The 13,499-nt window shown below is 40.2% G+C and overlaps 1 protein-coding gene across 17 annotated transcripts in view; it reads left to right on the top strand.

Moving 5' to 3' along the window:
- The window catches only part of LOC103711972 (RNA polymerase I termination factor), a 33,141-nt gene extending 21,996 nt beyond the window's left edge, over window positions 1-11,145 (top strand). For 8 of the 17 annotated variants that reach the window (XM_008798312.4, XM_026806540.2, XM_008798311.3 and 5 more), the window contains exons 8-10: window positions 7,156-7,230; window positions 9,447-9,509; window positions 10,692-11,039. In XM_008798312.4, the coding sequence (XP_008796534.2) occupies window positions 7,156-7,230; window positions 9,447-9,509; window positions 10,692-10,827 (274 nt within the window). In that variant the 3' untranslated portion in view covers window positions 10,828-11,039. Of the gene's footprint in view, window positions 1-7,155; window positions 7,231-9,446; window positions 9,510-9,578; window positions 9,641-10,691 lie in introns of all 17 variants that reach the window. The other 9 variants (XR_005507306.1, XR_005507308.1, XM_039116874.1 and 6 more) reach the window with 9 other exon arrangements.
- Window positions 11,146-13,499: the final 2,354 nt, after the last annotated feature.

The raw sequence follows: 13,499 nt of genomic DNA, 5'->3' as shown, positions 1-13,499 counted from the left end.
TTAGGTCGATCTTGGAAAAAACTGTAGCACCAGACATGTAGTCTAAAAGGTCGTCCAGCCTCGGAATGGGAAAACGATACTTTACCGTGATTTTATTGATAGCACGGCTATCGACGCACATCCTCCAAGAGCCATCTTTCTTGGGAGTGAGGAGTGCAGGTACAGCACAGGGACTCAAACTCTCACGAATATACCCTCGAGTGACGAGTTCGTCAACTTGGCGTTTCAGTTCAGTGTGCTCGTTTGGATTGAGTCTATGGTGGGGAAGATTTGGCAGTGACGCTCCAGGAATGAGATCAATTACGTGCTGGATATCACGCATTGGAGGGAGTGCCTCTGGAAGATCAGTTGGAAAAACAGAGTGAAACTCCTCCAACAGAGGAACTACGGCGGCCGGATGTTCGACATTTGACTCCACATTAATAACTCTAGCCACAAGGGCGAACACAGGTGAATGGCTTTCGATATCTTTCATTACCTCTTTCGAAGTAATGATGTGGAGTGACTCTTCCTTTTGTGGTGTAGCACCCTTCTTCTCAGGAACGGGCTCTCTAGGAGGCAATGAATTCAATATAATTTTCCGACCCTGGAACATAAAACTACACGAATTTGACCGACCATGAAGTGTGACGTCCCTATCGTATAACCAAGGTCTTCCTAAGATGACTTGACCTACGTCCATCGGAAGGCAGTCGCACCAAATCTCGTCTTTATAAGATAGGAATTGAATCGGGACAAGGCATCTTTCTGAAACCGAAATGGACGTCTTATCTACCCAGGCTACTTTATATGGATTAGGATGAGGGGTAGATTTCAGGCCAAGGCGAGAAACAACTCCAGACGCAATGGCATTGATGCAACTCCCGCTATCAAATAAGATTTTGCATGTTTTACCATTGATCTTAATAAGTGTATAAAATAGGGAGGTTCTTCGCCAGTCTTGTTCGGTCTTTGTTTGGGCTAGTGTGCACCTCACCACATGGAGCCTATGGTTTTGGTCATTCCTATCAGTGGGCTCATTTTGGTGTTCAGTTTGAACAAACTCTAACCCGGTCTTTTCATCTCCAAAGTCATCTACAAAATCCTCAATGTTTGGTTCATAGACTTCTTCGACACATTCAGTATCCTGGGTTCCTGCTTCCAGTTCAGTCATTAAATAAGTCTTGGCATTACATTGGGACGCAATATGGCCAAACTTTTGGCACCTGAAACACTGGGTTTGGTTTCTTAAGGGCGGGTTGGACCCTAATATGCCTTTTCCTTTATCAGTTGATGTACTTTGAGCAGGCACCGGGAACGTCCTAGTCGGTGTTTGGCTAGAACCGGGCTGTGAAGGATGGTTGGAGAGTGGTCTGGGTTGTGGGAGATGGCTTTGATTAGGTCGGGCTCCTGGGGGTAAGAACCGAGAGTCGGTACGTCTCACCACAGGGACTCGTAAAAAACTATCCACGTCTTGAGCCAATTGGTATGCCTGGCCAAGGGTAGTAATCTCTCGAAGGATCAATTCTTTCTGGATCTCCTCACGGAGTCCTGCCCGAAACCTAGAAAGAGTAACAGTCTCCTCTTCGATTACACCACACCTCATGTGAAACTCCTCAAATTGTGCAATGTAATCGGCAACAGTTGAAGTTCCTTGAGTTAGTTTCTGCTACCTATCCATAAGGCGTTGTCGGTAAGAGAATGGCAGATACTTCTCATTCAGTTTCTCTTTCATGTCCTCCCAAGTGGTGATGTGTGGAAGCCTCTGGGTCTCACGCCGATGTTCAACGTTATGCCAGTACCAGTGAGCTTGCCCAATAAGCTTCATTTTGGCAAACCGTACTTTTCTATCTTCAGTCATATCGTACCACTCAAAATAGTTATCCATGGCTGCTCTCCAATCAAGGTACACGCTCGGCTCTAATTGACCAGCAAATGTGGGGGCTTCTACTCGCACGGTACGAAGTAGTCGCTCGTCAAGATCGCGCTGGTGATCAGAATGATGTTGGTTCCTAGGGGGATGGGGAAAAGCTGCAGGCGGTGTGGTCAAACCAAACTCGGGATAAGCTGCGATTGGGGATGATGGTTCCGGAGTCCTAGGGTGTTGTACTAGGGCACGGATCTCACGTTTGAATTCGTCGTTATCAGCTCGTATTGCAGCTAATTGTTCCAGAATATCTTGTATGACTCTGGGGTCCATGGTGGATGAAGGGGTCTGAGAGTCAGTGAGGAGGTACTCTCTACCACTACGGGTGGGCATACAGGAACTACTCTAGTTGGTGATATGATATGCAATGCTACTAATGAACCCTAATTGTCCAAATGTAATGCAGGACAACCTACTGATGCAATCCACTAATGCAACCTACTATGAATTCGGAAGTCAGCAACTTTTCACAAAAATAACTTAAAATTAAATGTTACTAATTTGTACTTTGGTTAGTTCAGAATTAAAGTAGAAAATTAGTCACTATAAGAAGTTAGGTTGCAAACACGTTTTACGGTCATTCCAAGTCTGAAAGTAATCTGATCTATGGATGTTGATGATGTCCTGACACTAAGGTGTGCTAATTTAATATTTAGATTTTAAGGTAGGTAGGACGGGTGTGGTGGAAAATGTTCTAGGTTTTGCAGTTTGACAAGAAAATAAGTTTCAAAATAGGACTGTCATGCAAGAGAACTAGAACATATTTAGATAAGCAAGCCCAAAGGAGGAAGAACCTATTACCTGTGGTGAATACAGTTGACCAGAATAGTCTGCTCGTGGAGTCTCGAACACGAAGTTGACGCTGGGCAGAGCTAGCTGGAGTTGTAGACCTGGATCTACAGCACAAAGATTCCTGGGCTGTCGAAATGGGCTGAAGAACACTCTGGATCGGGCCTGAAACAGGGCCTGCAGCCAAGGGCCTTGGGCCGCGCTTCAGCAAACGGCACACGGGCCTGGACCAAGCCCGTTCTGAAACTGCCTGGACCTGGGCCGCGCTCAAGGAAGGTTGGCGCGCGGGCCGGGTGGGGGAGCTGGGCTTGCGGCCTGCTGACCTCGGGCTAGGGTCAGGCTGGTGGAGCTCGGGTGTAGCGTGATGGCACCGCTAGGATGTCTCCTAGTCTCGGGTGAGAAGAGAAGGCCGGATGGAGCTCGGCGAAGGGACGCTGCAGGTGACCCGCTCGGAGGAGACGGCGCTCGGAGGAGGCTCGGACGAGGGCTCGGGCGGCGGGAGGCAGACGGTGGGCGGCACTCAGGCGGTGTTCCAGATCATAAAATCAGGATCTAGGATGTTGGGATGAAGAAGAAGGGCTCGGGCGGCGAGAGGCGAGGGCTCGACGGCGGGGAGGCACTCAGGCGGTGGAACTCGGACGGCGGAGACGACGACAGCTCGGTCACCGGAGGTCGAGCGGCGACGGCTCGGGGTGCTCGGACGAGGTGGCGGAGCCGGAGGGGCGCTCGGCGGCGGCGCTCGGCGACGGGGCGGCGACGGGCAACGGCGGTTGCACTCAGACGGTGGGGAGGCACCGTGGACGAACGGCGGCTCGGCGAAGACGGCGTCGGTGGCGATGGCGGCGGAAACCCCTAGGGTTTCCTTTTCGGCAGAACAGAGGTTAGTTTTTTTATTTTTATTTTTATTTTTTTTTTAGGGGAAACACGTGCAGGTCACGTGATCCGACCTTTTTTTTTTTTTTTTTTTTTTTTTTAACTTACCGGATGTGGACCCGGGCTAACGGGTTTTGGGGTAACGGGTTTAGAACTTACCCGTTACCGTAACTCCTTCTTCAACCTCCCGATCGATTCGGGAGGTCGTTCCGGCCGCTTCGGCGGTGGTTGCGGGGCGGCCGAACGGCGTGGCAGCGGCGGAGCTTGCGGCCGCAGCTTCGTGGTCGGAGGCGACAGGCGGCGGCCGGTGGTGGTAGGAGGACACAGCGGCGTTTGCGGCCGGAACGGAGAGCGAATCGGCGGTTGCAGGCGGTGCGGCCGACGCAGTGGTGACTCCGGCTTCGAGGGACAACGCTGCAAGGAGGGCGGTGACGTTCGTCTTCTTTCCGGCGGCGGGAACCACTCGTGGCCCTTCGACACGCTCCGGCGTCCGGGGTCGACGTACGGCGTAATACTCGTGCGGCCACAGAAATCTAGGGATCCGGCGACGATCGGCCATACACCGGCTGCCGGTGGTTGCAGGTGGTGGGGCAACGGCGACGACCGAGGGAGCAAGTCAGATGGATGCGAGGGAGAATCCGGCGCAGGGACTGTGGCTCTTTCTTCTCTTTCGGCTGCAGAACCTTTTTTTTTTTTTTTTTTTTTTACTTTTGTGCGGGAGCCGAGAGAAGCTCGGTGAACCAGGGTTGCTCCCCTCTGCCCCTTTTTGTGCAAACTGAGAGGACAAGAAATCTTTTTTTTTTTTTTTTTTTTGGTGAGCGGACTGACAGAGGGAAGGGGCCTGTTCTTGTTGTTGATGGTAACCGAGGGAAAGAAAAACTGTTGACGGATCGGGGCTTTGGCAATAGAAGCAAAACCGATTGCTCTGATACCAAGTTGATGCCGGACTAACTTGTAAATGGAGGCAGGAGAAGAAGGGAAGAGAAGGAGGAAGAAGAAGAGAAGAAGGAGAAGGGAGGAGAGGAGAAGGAGAGGAGACGTGGGGAAAAGAGTTCTTTAATTCTGCATTAAAAACCCTAATCAGCTTACAAGTTCCCTTTAAATAGGGCCCCATAAGAACAATTAAAATAAACCCCTTACATAAAATAATTCCCCACAAATAAGCCCTAAAATGAAAATAAGCCCAGAATAAAATAAACCACAAATAAATCCCTAAACACAAATAAACCCAGAAATAACAATAAGCAAATATGCAAATAAAATGGGGACCTAGCTGATGTCCCCATCACTTTTTCATCAAGAGATGAGAAAGATCGATATGTAAGGATTGTAAGGTGATATCAGGAGAGAGTTAACTACAAAATTTAGGTTATTAATCTTATATTTATATATTAAATACAATAAGTAAAGAAAATAAAGTAATAAATATCCAAAGATGGTGGAATTTGAAAGGAGAAATGTTGTCTTTTAGGAATAAATTATTAAAGGAGAGAAATTGAAACGTAAGGGCTATTAGCCCAAATAAAATGCGGGATCAAATGGTCAATTATATTAAGGGGATAGCTAAAGATATTCTAGGAGAGTCAAAAGGGAAAAGATATAAAAATAAAGAAACCTAGTTTAGGAATAATGAAGTACAAGAGGTAAAATTAGAATAAAATGAGTTCGTTTTAAAATAACAAAGAAAATAATGGCAAGGATTTTATAAGATACAGGAGGCTAAAAAACATGCAAAAATTCTAGTAAGGCTAAATGTGTGGCATATGATAATTTATATGATAGATTGGGTCCGAAAGAGGGTGAGAATGAAATTTATGAAACATCTAAAATTAAAGAAGGAGATGTTCTTTTGAAAAATTGTAAATTAGGATTCTACTAAAGAATTTTTTATTGAAGAACCAAAATAGGATGTCAAGGTTTTATTTGGATGATTCATAAAAGTTAAGTGGAGATAGCTTTGAAAAAATTGCAAAAAATGGTAAGGAATTAGAACCAAATGAAATACCTGTTGAGGTTTGAAAAGTTATGGGGGATACTGGGTTAAATTGGGTAACTTATTTAATGAAATCTTGAAAATGGAAAAAATGCCAGATGAGTGGAGAAGTATTGTAATACCTAACTATAACAATAAAGGTGATGTACAAAATTGTTATAATTATCTGGAAATTAAGCTTATCAGTCACTCTATGAAATTAAGGAAAAGATTGAGAAAAATAACAACTATTTTAGATAACTAATTAGGAGTTATACATGAATGATCAACAATGGAAGCTATCTTTTTTACTTAGACAATTGATAGAAAATATAGAGAAAAATGAAAAAGTCTATGTATTGTTCTCATTGATTTGGAAAAGTTTATGATAGGATACCAAGAAAAGTAATTTGGTGGGCTTTAAGGAATGGTGGATATAAATGATATGTTGAAATAATTGAGGACATGTATGTTGGGGCATTAACAAGTGCTAGAAGTTGCTACGCTATGACAAGTTTATTTCCAGTTACCATAGGCTTGTATCGAGGATAAGCACCAAGCCCATATCTTTTTGTACTAATTATGGATAAAATTACTTCTAACATTTAAGATGATATACCACAGTGTATGTTATTTGCAGACGATTAGTGTTGATTGATGAAAAGAGAACTATATTAAACATTGCATTGGACTTATAGAGGAAAACTTTAGAAGGTTTAAAGATTAGTAGAACAAAGATGGAGTATATGAAATGTAAATTTAGTAAGAATGGAAATAAAGATGTGATACCAGTTAAGATTGATGACCAAGACATACCTCAAAGTGGCCGGCTTCATTATTTAGGATCTATTGTACAAATAATGGGGAGATAGATGAAGACATATGTAATAGACCTAGATCTAGTTGGATGAAGTGGAGAGGTGCATTTGAAATATTATATGATAGTCGCATACCTTGGAGATTGTAAGGAATATTTTATAGTACAACAGTTAGGCCCCCCATGTTGCATGGCTCAGAGTGCTGAGCAATAAAGAAAGTACATAAAAAGTAGAAAAGATAAAATAAAAATAAATATATTAGAGGTGCTATAGGAGTTGCACAGATTATGAACCAAGTAACGGAAAATTGATTAGATGGTATGATATTTTATCGTGAAAATTTGAGGCTCTAGTAAGGAGAGATACTTTGGTTTATGTTGAAGATGGTAAGAAAAGAAGGGAAAGACCTAAGGTGATATGGATGGAGGTTGTGAGGAAGAATATGGTCAGCCAGGGGTCAAAGATCACCTGAGATACCTTCCAAAGTGACCAACCGGGACTGTTTTGCGCTTTGCGAGAAACTTGAAATAATGTTAGAGGTGGCTCTAAATAGGACTATTTGGCAAATAAGGATCTAGAAAGTCGACCCCAAATAGTTGAAAAAAGGCTAGATGTTTATGGTTATGGTGTATGTAAACTATGATACAATGCGTAGAGAATCGTCAATCTCAAATTAATAATAGTTTCTTTATAACTTTAAGTGTATCAATGTGTTTGGTTTGTAGTTACTAGGAAACATTCTGCTTAATACGGATTATCTGTCATATTGATGAATTTAATTTTGCTGGATTTTGCAGGTATAACCAGCTAACATCATCTTTGGTCAAGAAAGGCATCTGGTCTGATGTAGATGATTACCGCTTGTTGGATGCGTAAGGCTCTCAATTTTAAGTAATCGGGGACAAAGAATGTTGAACAGGTCCATACCGGCCAGTTCAGCCCGTACCGAACCGGTCTTTGATCAGTTCAGTTCGGTGTTAAAAAACGGAACTGGCCTGTACTGGCGGGTGCCGGCTAAACCAAATTTTTTTGGGCTTTTGGATACATGAACCAGACCGAACCAGTGGTACCGGTTCAGTACCAGTTCGAACCGGTTCGGTGGCCGACCGGTACGCCTACCAGTACCGGTTCGGCGATCCTTGGTCAAGGTTGACTTGTCAACTAATGTGGTTGTTATTCTGACCGATGCCCTTTTGATTATAATATGCATGGAGAAGAGACTTTTGAGAGCAATATCTTGATTTTTATGATCTATTTTTATAATTTTTCTGAAGTTAAAAAGCTCATTTTTTTTGTTGATCGAAACTTGTTAGCCATTATATATTTTTCATATTGTTAGTAAATGTTTATGGTGAATATTTTAGCTATATTTGTACTACTATAAAAGATCTAATATTGATTCCTGTTTAAAAGAGTGGCATTGTACCAGATGGTTGAACTGGTCAAAGCATCAATTGACCAAGTAATGATCCGGATGGGCCCCCAAACAATTCAATGAAAAAATCTTTTGATTTCATGACAACCGCTTGAACGGCCTATTTGACCGGTGACCGGAACAAACCATCCCAGTTATTAATAACAACCAGCCATGTCTGTGTGTAAAAAATATCTACTATACTCTCTACTCCCCAATCCCCAATGTTCTGCACTGTCTACAAGATGAGACTCTGGTGTTTAGTGTTCTTCGTTCTCCACAAGATCAGACCTTATGCAGCTGTCCCTCAACAAGGTCAGCATTTGAGCTATATGCCCCTCCTCTCACCTCCCTTTTCCCTAAACTGCATCATGTGGTGTCTGGGCCAGTAAGGTATCCTTCATGGATGATCATCGTGGTCAAGCATTATGGATGAAAGTACATTTGTAGTCATCCCAACAGGCCATCTCCTAAATCCTCAAACCTTGTCCCCTTAACCCCCAAGTCAAAAATGTAAACTCATTTTTTTATTCTCTTCCATCCCACCTAACTCCTTTCTTCCTCTTCTGTCCGTGACGGACTTGGTACTTACACAAAAGCTTTGCTAAAATTTGATAGGACATGATATCATCCGTAATCCCTAATGGCATGTAAATCCCTTCACGTAATGGAATTGGTTTATGTGGAGTCAATAAGAAATCTAAGATGGGATTTAGGGTAGAAATCACGTTTCTTTTTTTTTTTGAAAATGTAAAACTCAATTATTTTGTTTGTTAAAACTTGTATTGCATATGACCATACCAATGATTTCTTGAGCTATTGTGATGTCATATGATTTTAAAGAGTGGTTGAATGTTGTTGTGCAAGTGCTGCAGAATTTTAAAAATTTTAAATATTATTCTTATAATGTATTTATAACTTTATTATATTTATGTCTATAATTAATTGAAGTTAATTTATTTGTTTTGTCATGATGACATTATAGTTCGCTGCAGGTTAACCCAAATTGTTGATCCAGTGACCCAACCCAGTAACTTTTTCAGTTTGATACACAGTCCAGATTTTAAAACCTTGCATTGATCATAGTGAATTCCCCCGTTGGTTCCCAAGTATTACATACCCATGAGAGCTGCCTGCTTTCAGAACAAGTGAAACAGAACATCATATGACTCTGTTCAATGCTCTTTGGATTAATTTTACTTTTTGATTTAAAGTGGACATAAGAAACATGACTACTATAGTCCATTCCAACCTATATATTGGAAGTTTTGGAATAATGGCAGACCTTTTTTTATGATTTTTTTCCACATCAAATTGTCCTTCTGGATTTTATCTTCCATGAGGAAAACCATACATATATTTTTTTTTATCTTTAGTTAACCTTGTAAGTAATTCTATTTTATTCTAAATATTTTCTTACTCATTTTTTGTATAATATCCTCCTAATATTTTAATATATTTTGGCCTTTTATACGGGACTCCCTTATTCCCCAAATTATAGAAGTTCTCTAGTTGAATTGATCTTGACATGAACATAGTAACATTGTTCTATTCATACCATAGATGTCACACCAGGACATAACTGTCTTACAGTAGTTCATCATCTTGTATGGATGAGGATCCTTTGCCCGACAATACTCTTATGTTTTTGCACTACTCTCCTTGTGGATGCAGGCTTCAAGACGCGGATGCTTGTTGTGTAGAAGATGTTGACTGGGATAATCTTCTCGAGCATAGGTATATATGTTTTAATATGTTCTCACAACCCTTAAATATGAATAACCATTAAAAATAAATCCTCTACAGCTATACACAATTTGATTGGGTTGTTCCCAGACACTTTTACAGTGGAATTGAGGTCTACCGAGGTAATTGCACATATTCATATATAGCAGGCATGATCTGTTCTGTTGAAGTACCGCATTTTCATTTCACTGCATCGGCACTTGTTATTTTTAGCAGAGACAGTTACCAGAGACCCACCCAAATGCTGAAACACATTGGAGGAACCCAGTTTGCACCAGCTGCAAACAGCAAATCCAGAAATAAGTTTAGATTGCTTAGAGAGACAACCTTAGAGAAGAACATCAATAAGTTAACATGGATTTTAATAGGAAAAGAGATTTCCTGCTTGTGTCATTTGCATTTTTTTCTAAAATTAAAAAAAAATGATATGAGCTGTTCTTGCTTTTTATATTTGAAGAATACTGTATGGAAATGTATAAAAGATTTTTTTTTTCTTTTACTTCCACTTGTACATAAACAAATTATAAGAAGTGATTGTCTTGTTGGTAATGTTAGGATCACAATGAGGCAAAAGGTTAATAGGTTTTTTTAACTTCTGTTATTTGCATCCCAGCTTCAATATGAACTTGATGTTCTTTATTTCCTTCCTAAAGGCTTAAATTTGTTATTTTAGCTGCATACCTGTTTCATTCCCTGAACACCGATGGACAACCCTTCTGCATGCTAGTTGTGTATACTTTGTTTTTTATTGTGCAAAATCTAGAAATTGTTCAACAGAATACCTTTAATCTGGTTGGCTTGAACCAAGTTTATGTCATGTTTGTACACCATCCTTCTAAATGTAGTTTCCTGTTCTCTTAAGAATAGGCAAATACATAACCATGCTGCAACCAGAAGTTCCTCTGGTATAAGCCTCACGTTGTTTCCCATTTGGAGAAGCATCAGATGCCTGGTGCAGAAGTGTCATTACCAATATCACGTTAATTGCATAGAATACTTCTTTCAAGTAAACTCTATACTAGATAAATTGTGACATTATAGTCATTGATTGACTGTTATATTGCCCTAAGAGTCATGGAGTGTGGCCTTTTGTTAATCTCTAGTGTCTGTTATTGCTGCCTCCACCATGTAATGTAAGATTCGGGCTTCTAATTAATGCTTTTTAATTCTCAGGCCTGGAGAAGTTTGTCGAAAACGATGGAACCAAATGATCCGTCATATTGGTGGGCACCGGGAGAAGCCATTCATCAAGCAACTGGAAGTTCTCTTCGGACGCTATTGCCCGGATATGCTTGAATACAGAAAATGATGACAAGTATTTTTGTTCTTTCTTTTCCTTTGGCTTATAAGTTTTGTTAGGATTATGGCCCATTCTCCAAGTTGAGAGAGACTTGATAGAATATTTTTGTAACTGCAGTACTGGAAGCTAATTCAGTGGCAAGAAGAAATGACCTCGGCTTAATTTTAAGGGATAGTGCATATTGATGTCAATTCTGGTGCCTATTTTAAGTATATGGGATAGCAAGGGCCTGCTTGGTACTGTTGTTTTTTACCTATTTCTGTTTCTGTTTGTCTACAAATTAGTGAAAACCTGCTTGGAGATTGGTGGAAAGAGCATTTGCACTGTTCCTTATTTTTTTTCCACTTTTTTAAGTGGGAAGATTGTTGTTGACAAGGGCACGAGGTTTTTAGACAATTTTGAAGACCAATATGTCTCATCGTACGTATTTGTCCCGTTTCGTTGATTTTTTTTCTCAGATTTTTGAAAAAGAAAAAGAGAACAAAAGTAGGCACGAGGTGGGTCTCAAATATATTATTCGGCATATAAGATTCGATGAGAAGGCCCTTAGCACGAGTTAATGTGTCAGATGCTGGCACGTATTCATGATTGTCCGAACTTTGATTCTGCTGTCTTTTTTAATTCATGTCCAAATTATTTAATCCAAAGTTCATGTCTGGTCCGATAAAAGTTGTTTTCTCAGCTTATTCTATTCCAAGCTCGGTTCAAATCTTGAGATTCGATACGAGCGCCGAAGTCTTCCGCTATTGAACAGACGCAGCAAACGCTCTTTATTCTTTCCCTCGAATGACCCTGGTACCGGGGGAAGTCTTTTCGAATTTATCTCACCCGATAATTTTTCTTTATTCGGTAATAACTAATTTTTTTAATAAAATATTTATTATCAATATATATATACACACATTAGTTTGTGAATCACGAAAAGAATGATAAGAATTCCGTATCTATGAATATAGATATAGAAAAGAAAGAATATATAAAGATTTTATTTTATTTTATAAAAATTTTTTCTGGCACACCATGTGAAGGAAGGGGGCAAGGTTCGACTCAGATAGGATTCAAGTGCAAATGCAAAGCATCAATCCTTGTATTGCATGCGGCCTTGGAGTGATTCTTTTGGTACTTTTCCTTCTTTTTTTTTTTTTTTTTTGGTTTAAACGAGCCAAGTTTGAGTCAGCTAATCCTTAGCTCAAACTTGGCTCATTTTGTAATTGAGTTGTGCTCGAGTCGGCTCATTTAATTTTTAACATTTGAAAGATGATATTACGAGTAACTTGGATTAAGTGATTCAAGCACACCTCATGTCCAGTTAGATATAAGCTTTTCTATGGCCAAGCATAAGCTCGGGCTTCAAATAGATTTATGTGACACTAGCCTTGGCATTTGTAGGTATCAAAACGAAAATATAAGGTTATATATATTAGAGCTATCATTTTTTCCGCTTCACAGTTCGGTTCAGTCGGTAATTCAGGGTGAAACAGGCTGAGGGTTAAAAACATAGCTCAAGCTACGACCTTCTTTTGTAATTGTCCTGAGCTTAACCCAACTCATTCAGTCTCATGCTAGATTTGTAGCTATTCATGAGGAGCTTGTTTAAGTGATCTTGTCGGAGAAGGGTTCCCAAAGCTTTCCTTCAAATGCTCCGATGTTTTTCCATCAGCATACCTAGAAAGAGTCGAAACTACTACGTTGGGGTCAAAATGCCAAACCTACCATGGTGTCCTAGAAAGGATAAATAGCCTCAAGGTTCCTTTTTTTCCATTTTTTTTGTTCTTTTGCCAACTTACATCATGTATTAAATAGGATAGGTTTAGATTTAGAGAATGGACTTTGTTTAACCTTTTGAATAGCTAGATCATATCATGGCCCGACTCATTTAAGATCCATTTAACCCATTCAAGACTAATTTAATCGTTTATTGCACATTTAACCTATTTAACTTGCTTCGACCAATTTACTAAATGGGTTAGGGGATTGGTTAGGTTACATATTGAATAAAAAATAGGTCAGGCTTGAGTTTGAATATTTGATCTATTTAATAAAAAAGTCAGTTTGGGTTCACACATATTTGACCCGACTGTATCGCACCCAACCCACTATTTCAAGCCAACCAGAGCCGTTGTCTTTTGAAGGATATTTTCTGTTTAATATATACCCTTTGAGCTGATTTCTACAATTATTTGCCAATTTTGTAGCTGAAAAATGTTCTTTTTAATACAAACTTTGTTAATAAATAAGTCATGCTTGATTCTAGCTCAACTCACTTATACTTTGAGCCATGCCAAAATTCAAACCACATTTTGTGGTGAACATGAGCTACTCATGAAAATAGCTAGCACATTTGACTGCCTCATTGCAGGGGATGTGATGTCCCCTAATAAATTTTTAAAATTTCAGGTTGAATAACTATAGGCCCCTTGAATAACATTTTTATTATTTTAGCTTCTCAAGGTCAAAGAAAAAATCGGGCAGACTGAAAATATGCATGGTGACAATGTTTAGAAATTTTGATAGCTAAAAAAATTGCTTTTAGAAATTTCTTTAAAAAAAGATTTAAAAAATTAAGCATAAATTTATTGGTTTCACATATATCTCACTCACACGAAACCAGTTACTTAGGATCTTCAAATTGCTTTTCATACCTTTGGGATGACCAATAAACTTCAAAAATCGGGATTGAT

This window comes from Phoenix dactylifera, unplaced genomic scaffold (genome assembly GCF_009389715.1).
Source record: "Phoenix dactylifera cultivar Barhee BC4 unplaced genomic scaffold, palm_55x_up_171113_PBpolish2nd_filt_p 000143F, whole genome shotgun sequence".
In the NCBI taxonomy this organism is placed as follows: Eukaryota; Viridiplantae; Streptophyta; class Magnoliopsida; order Arecales; family Arecaceae; genus Phoenix; species Phoenix dactylifera.
The sequence above is the reverse complement of the archived record's forward strand: the minus strand, read 5'-3'. Positions and strand labels throughout refer to the sequence as shown.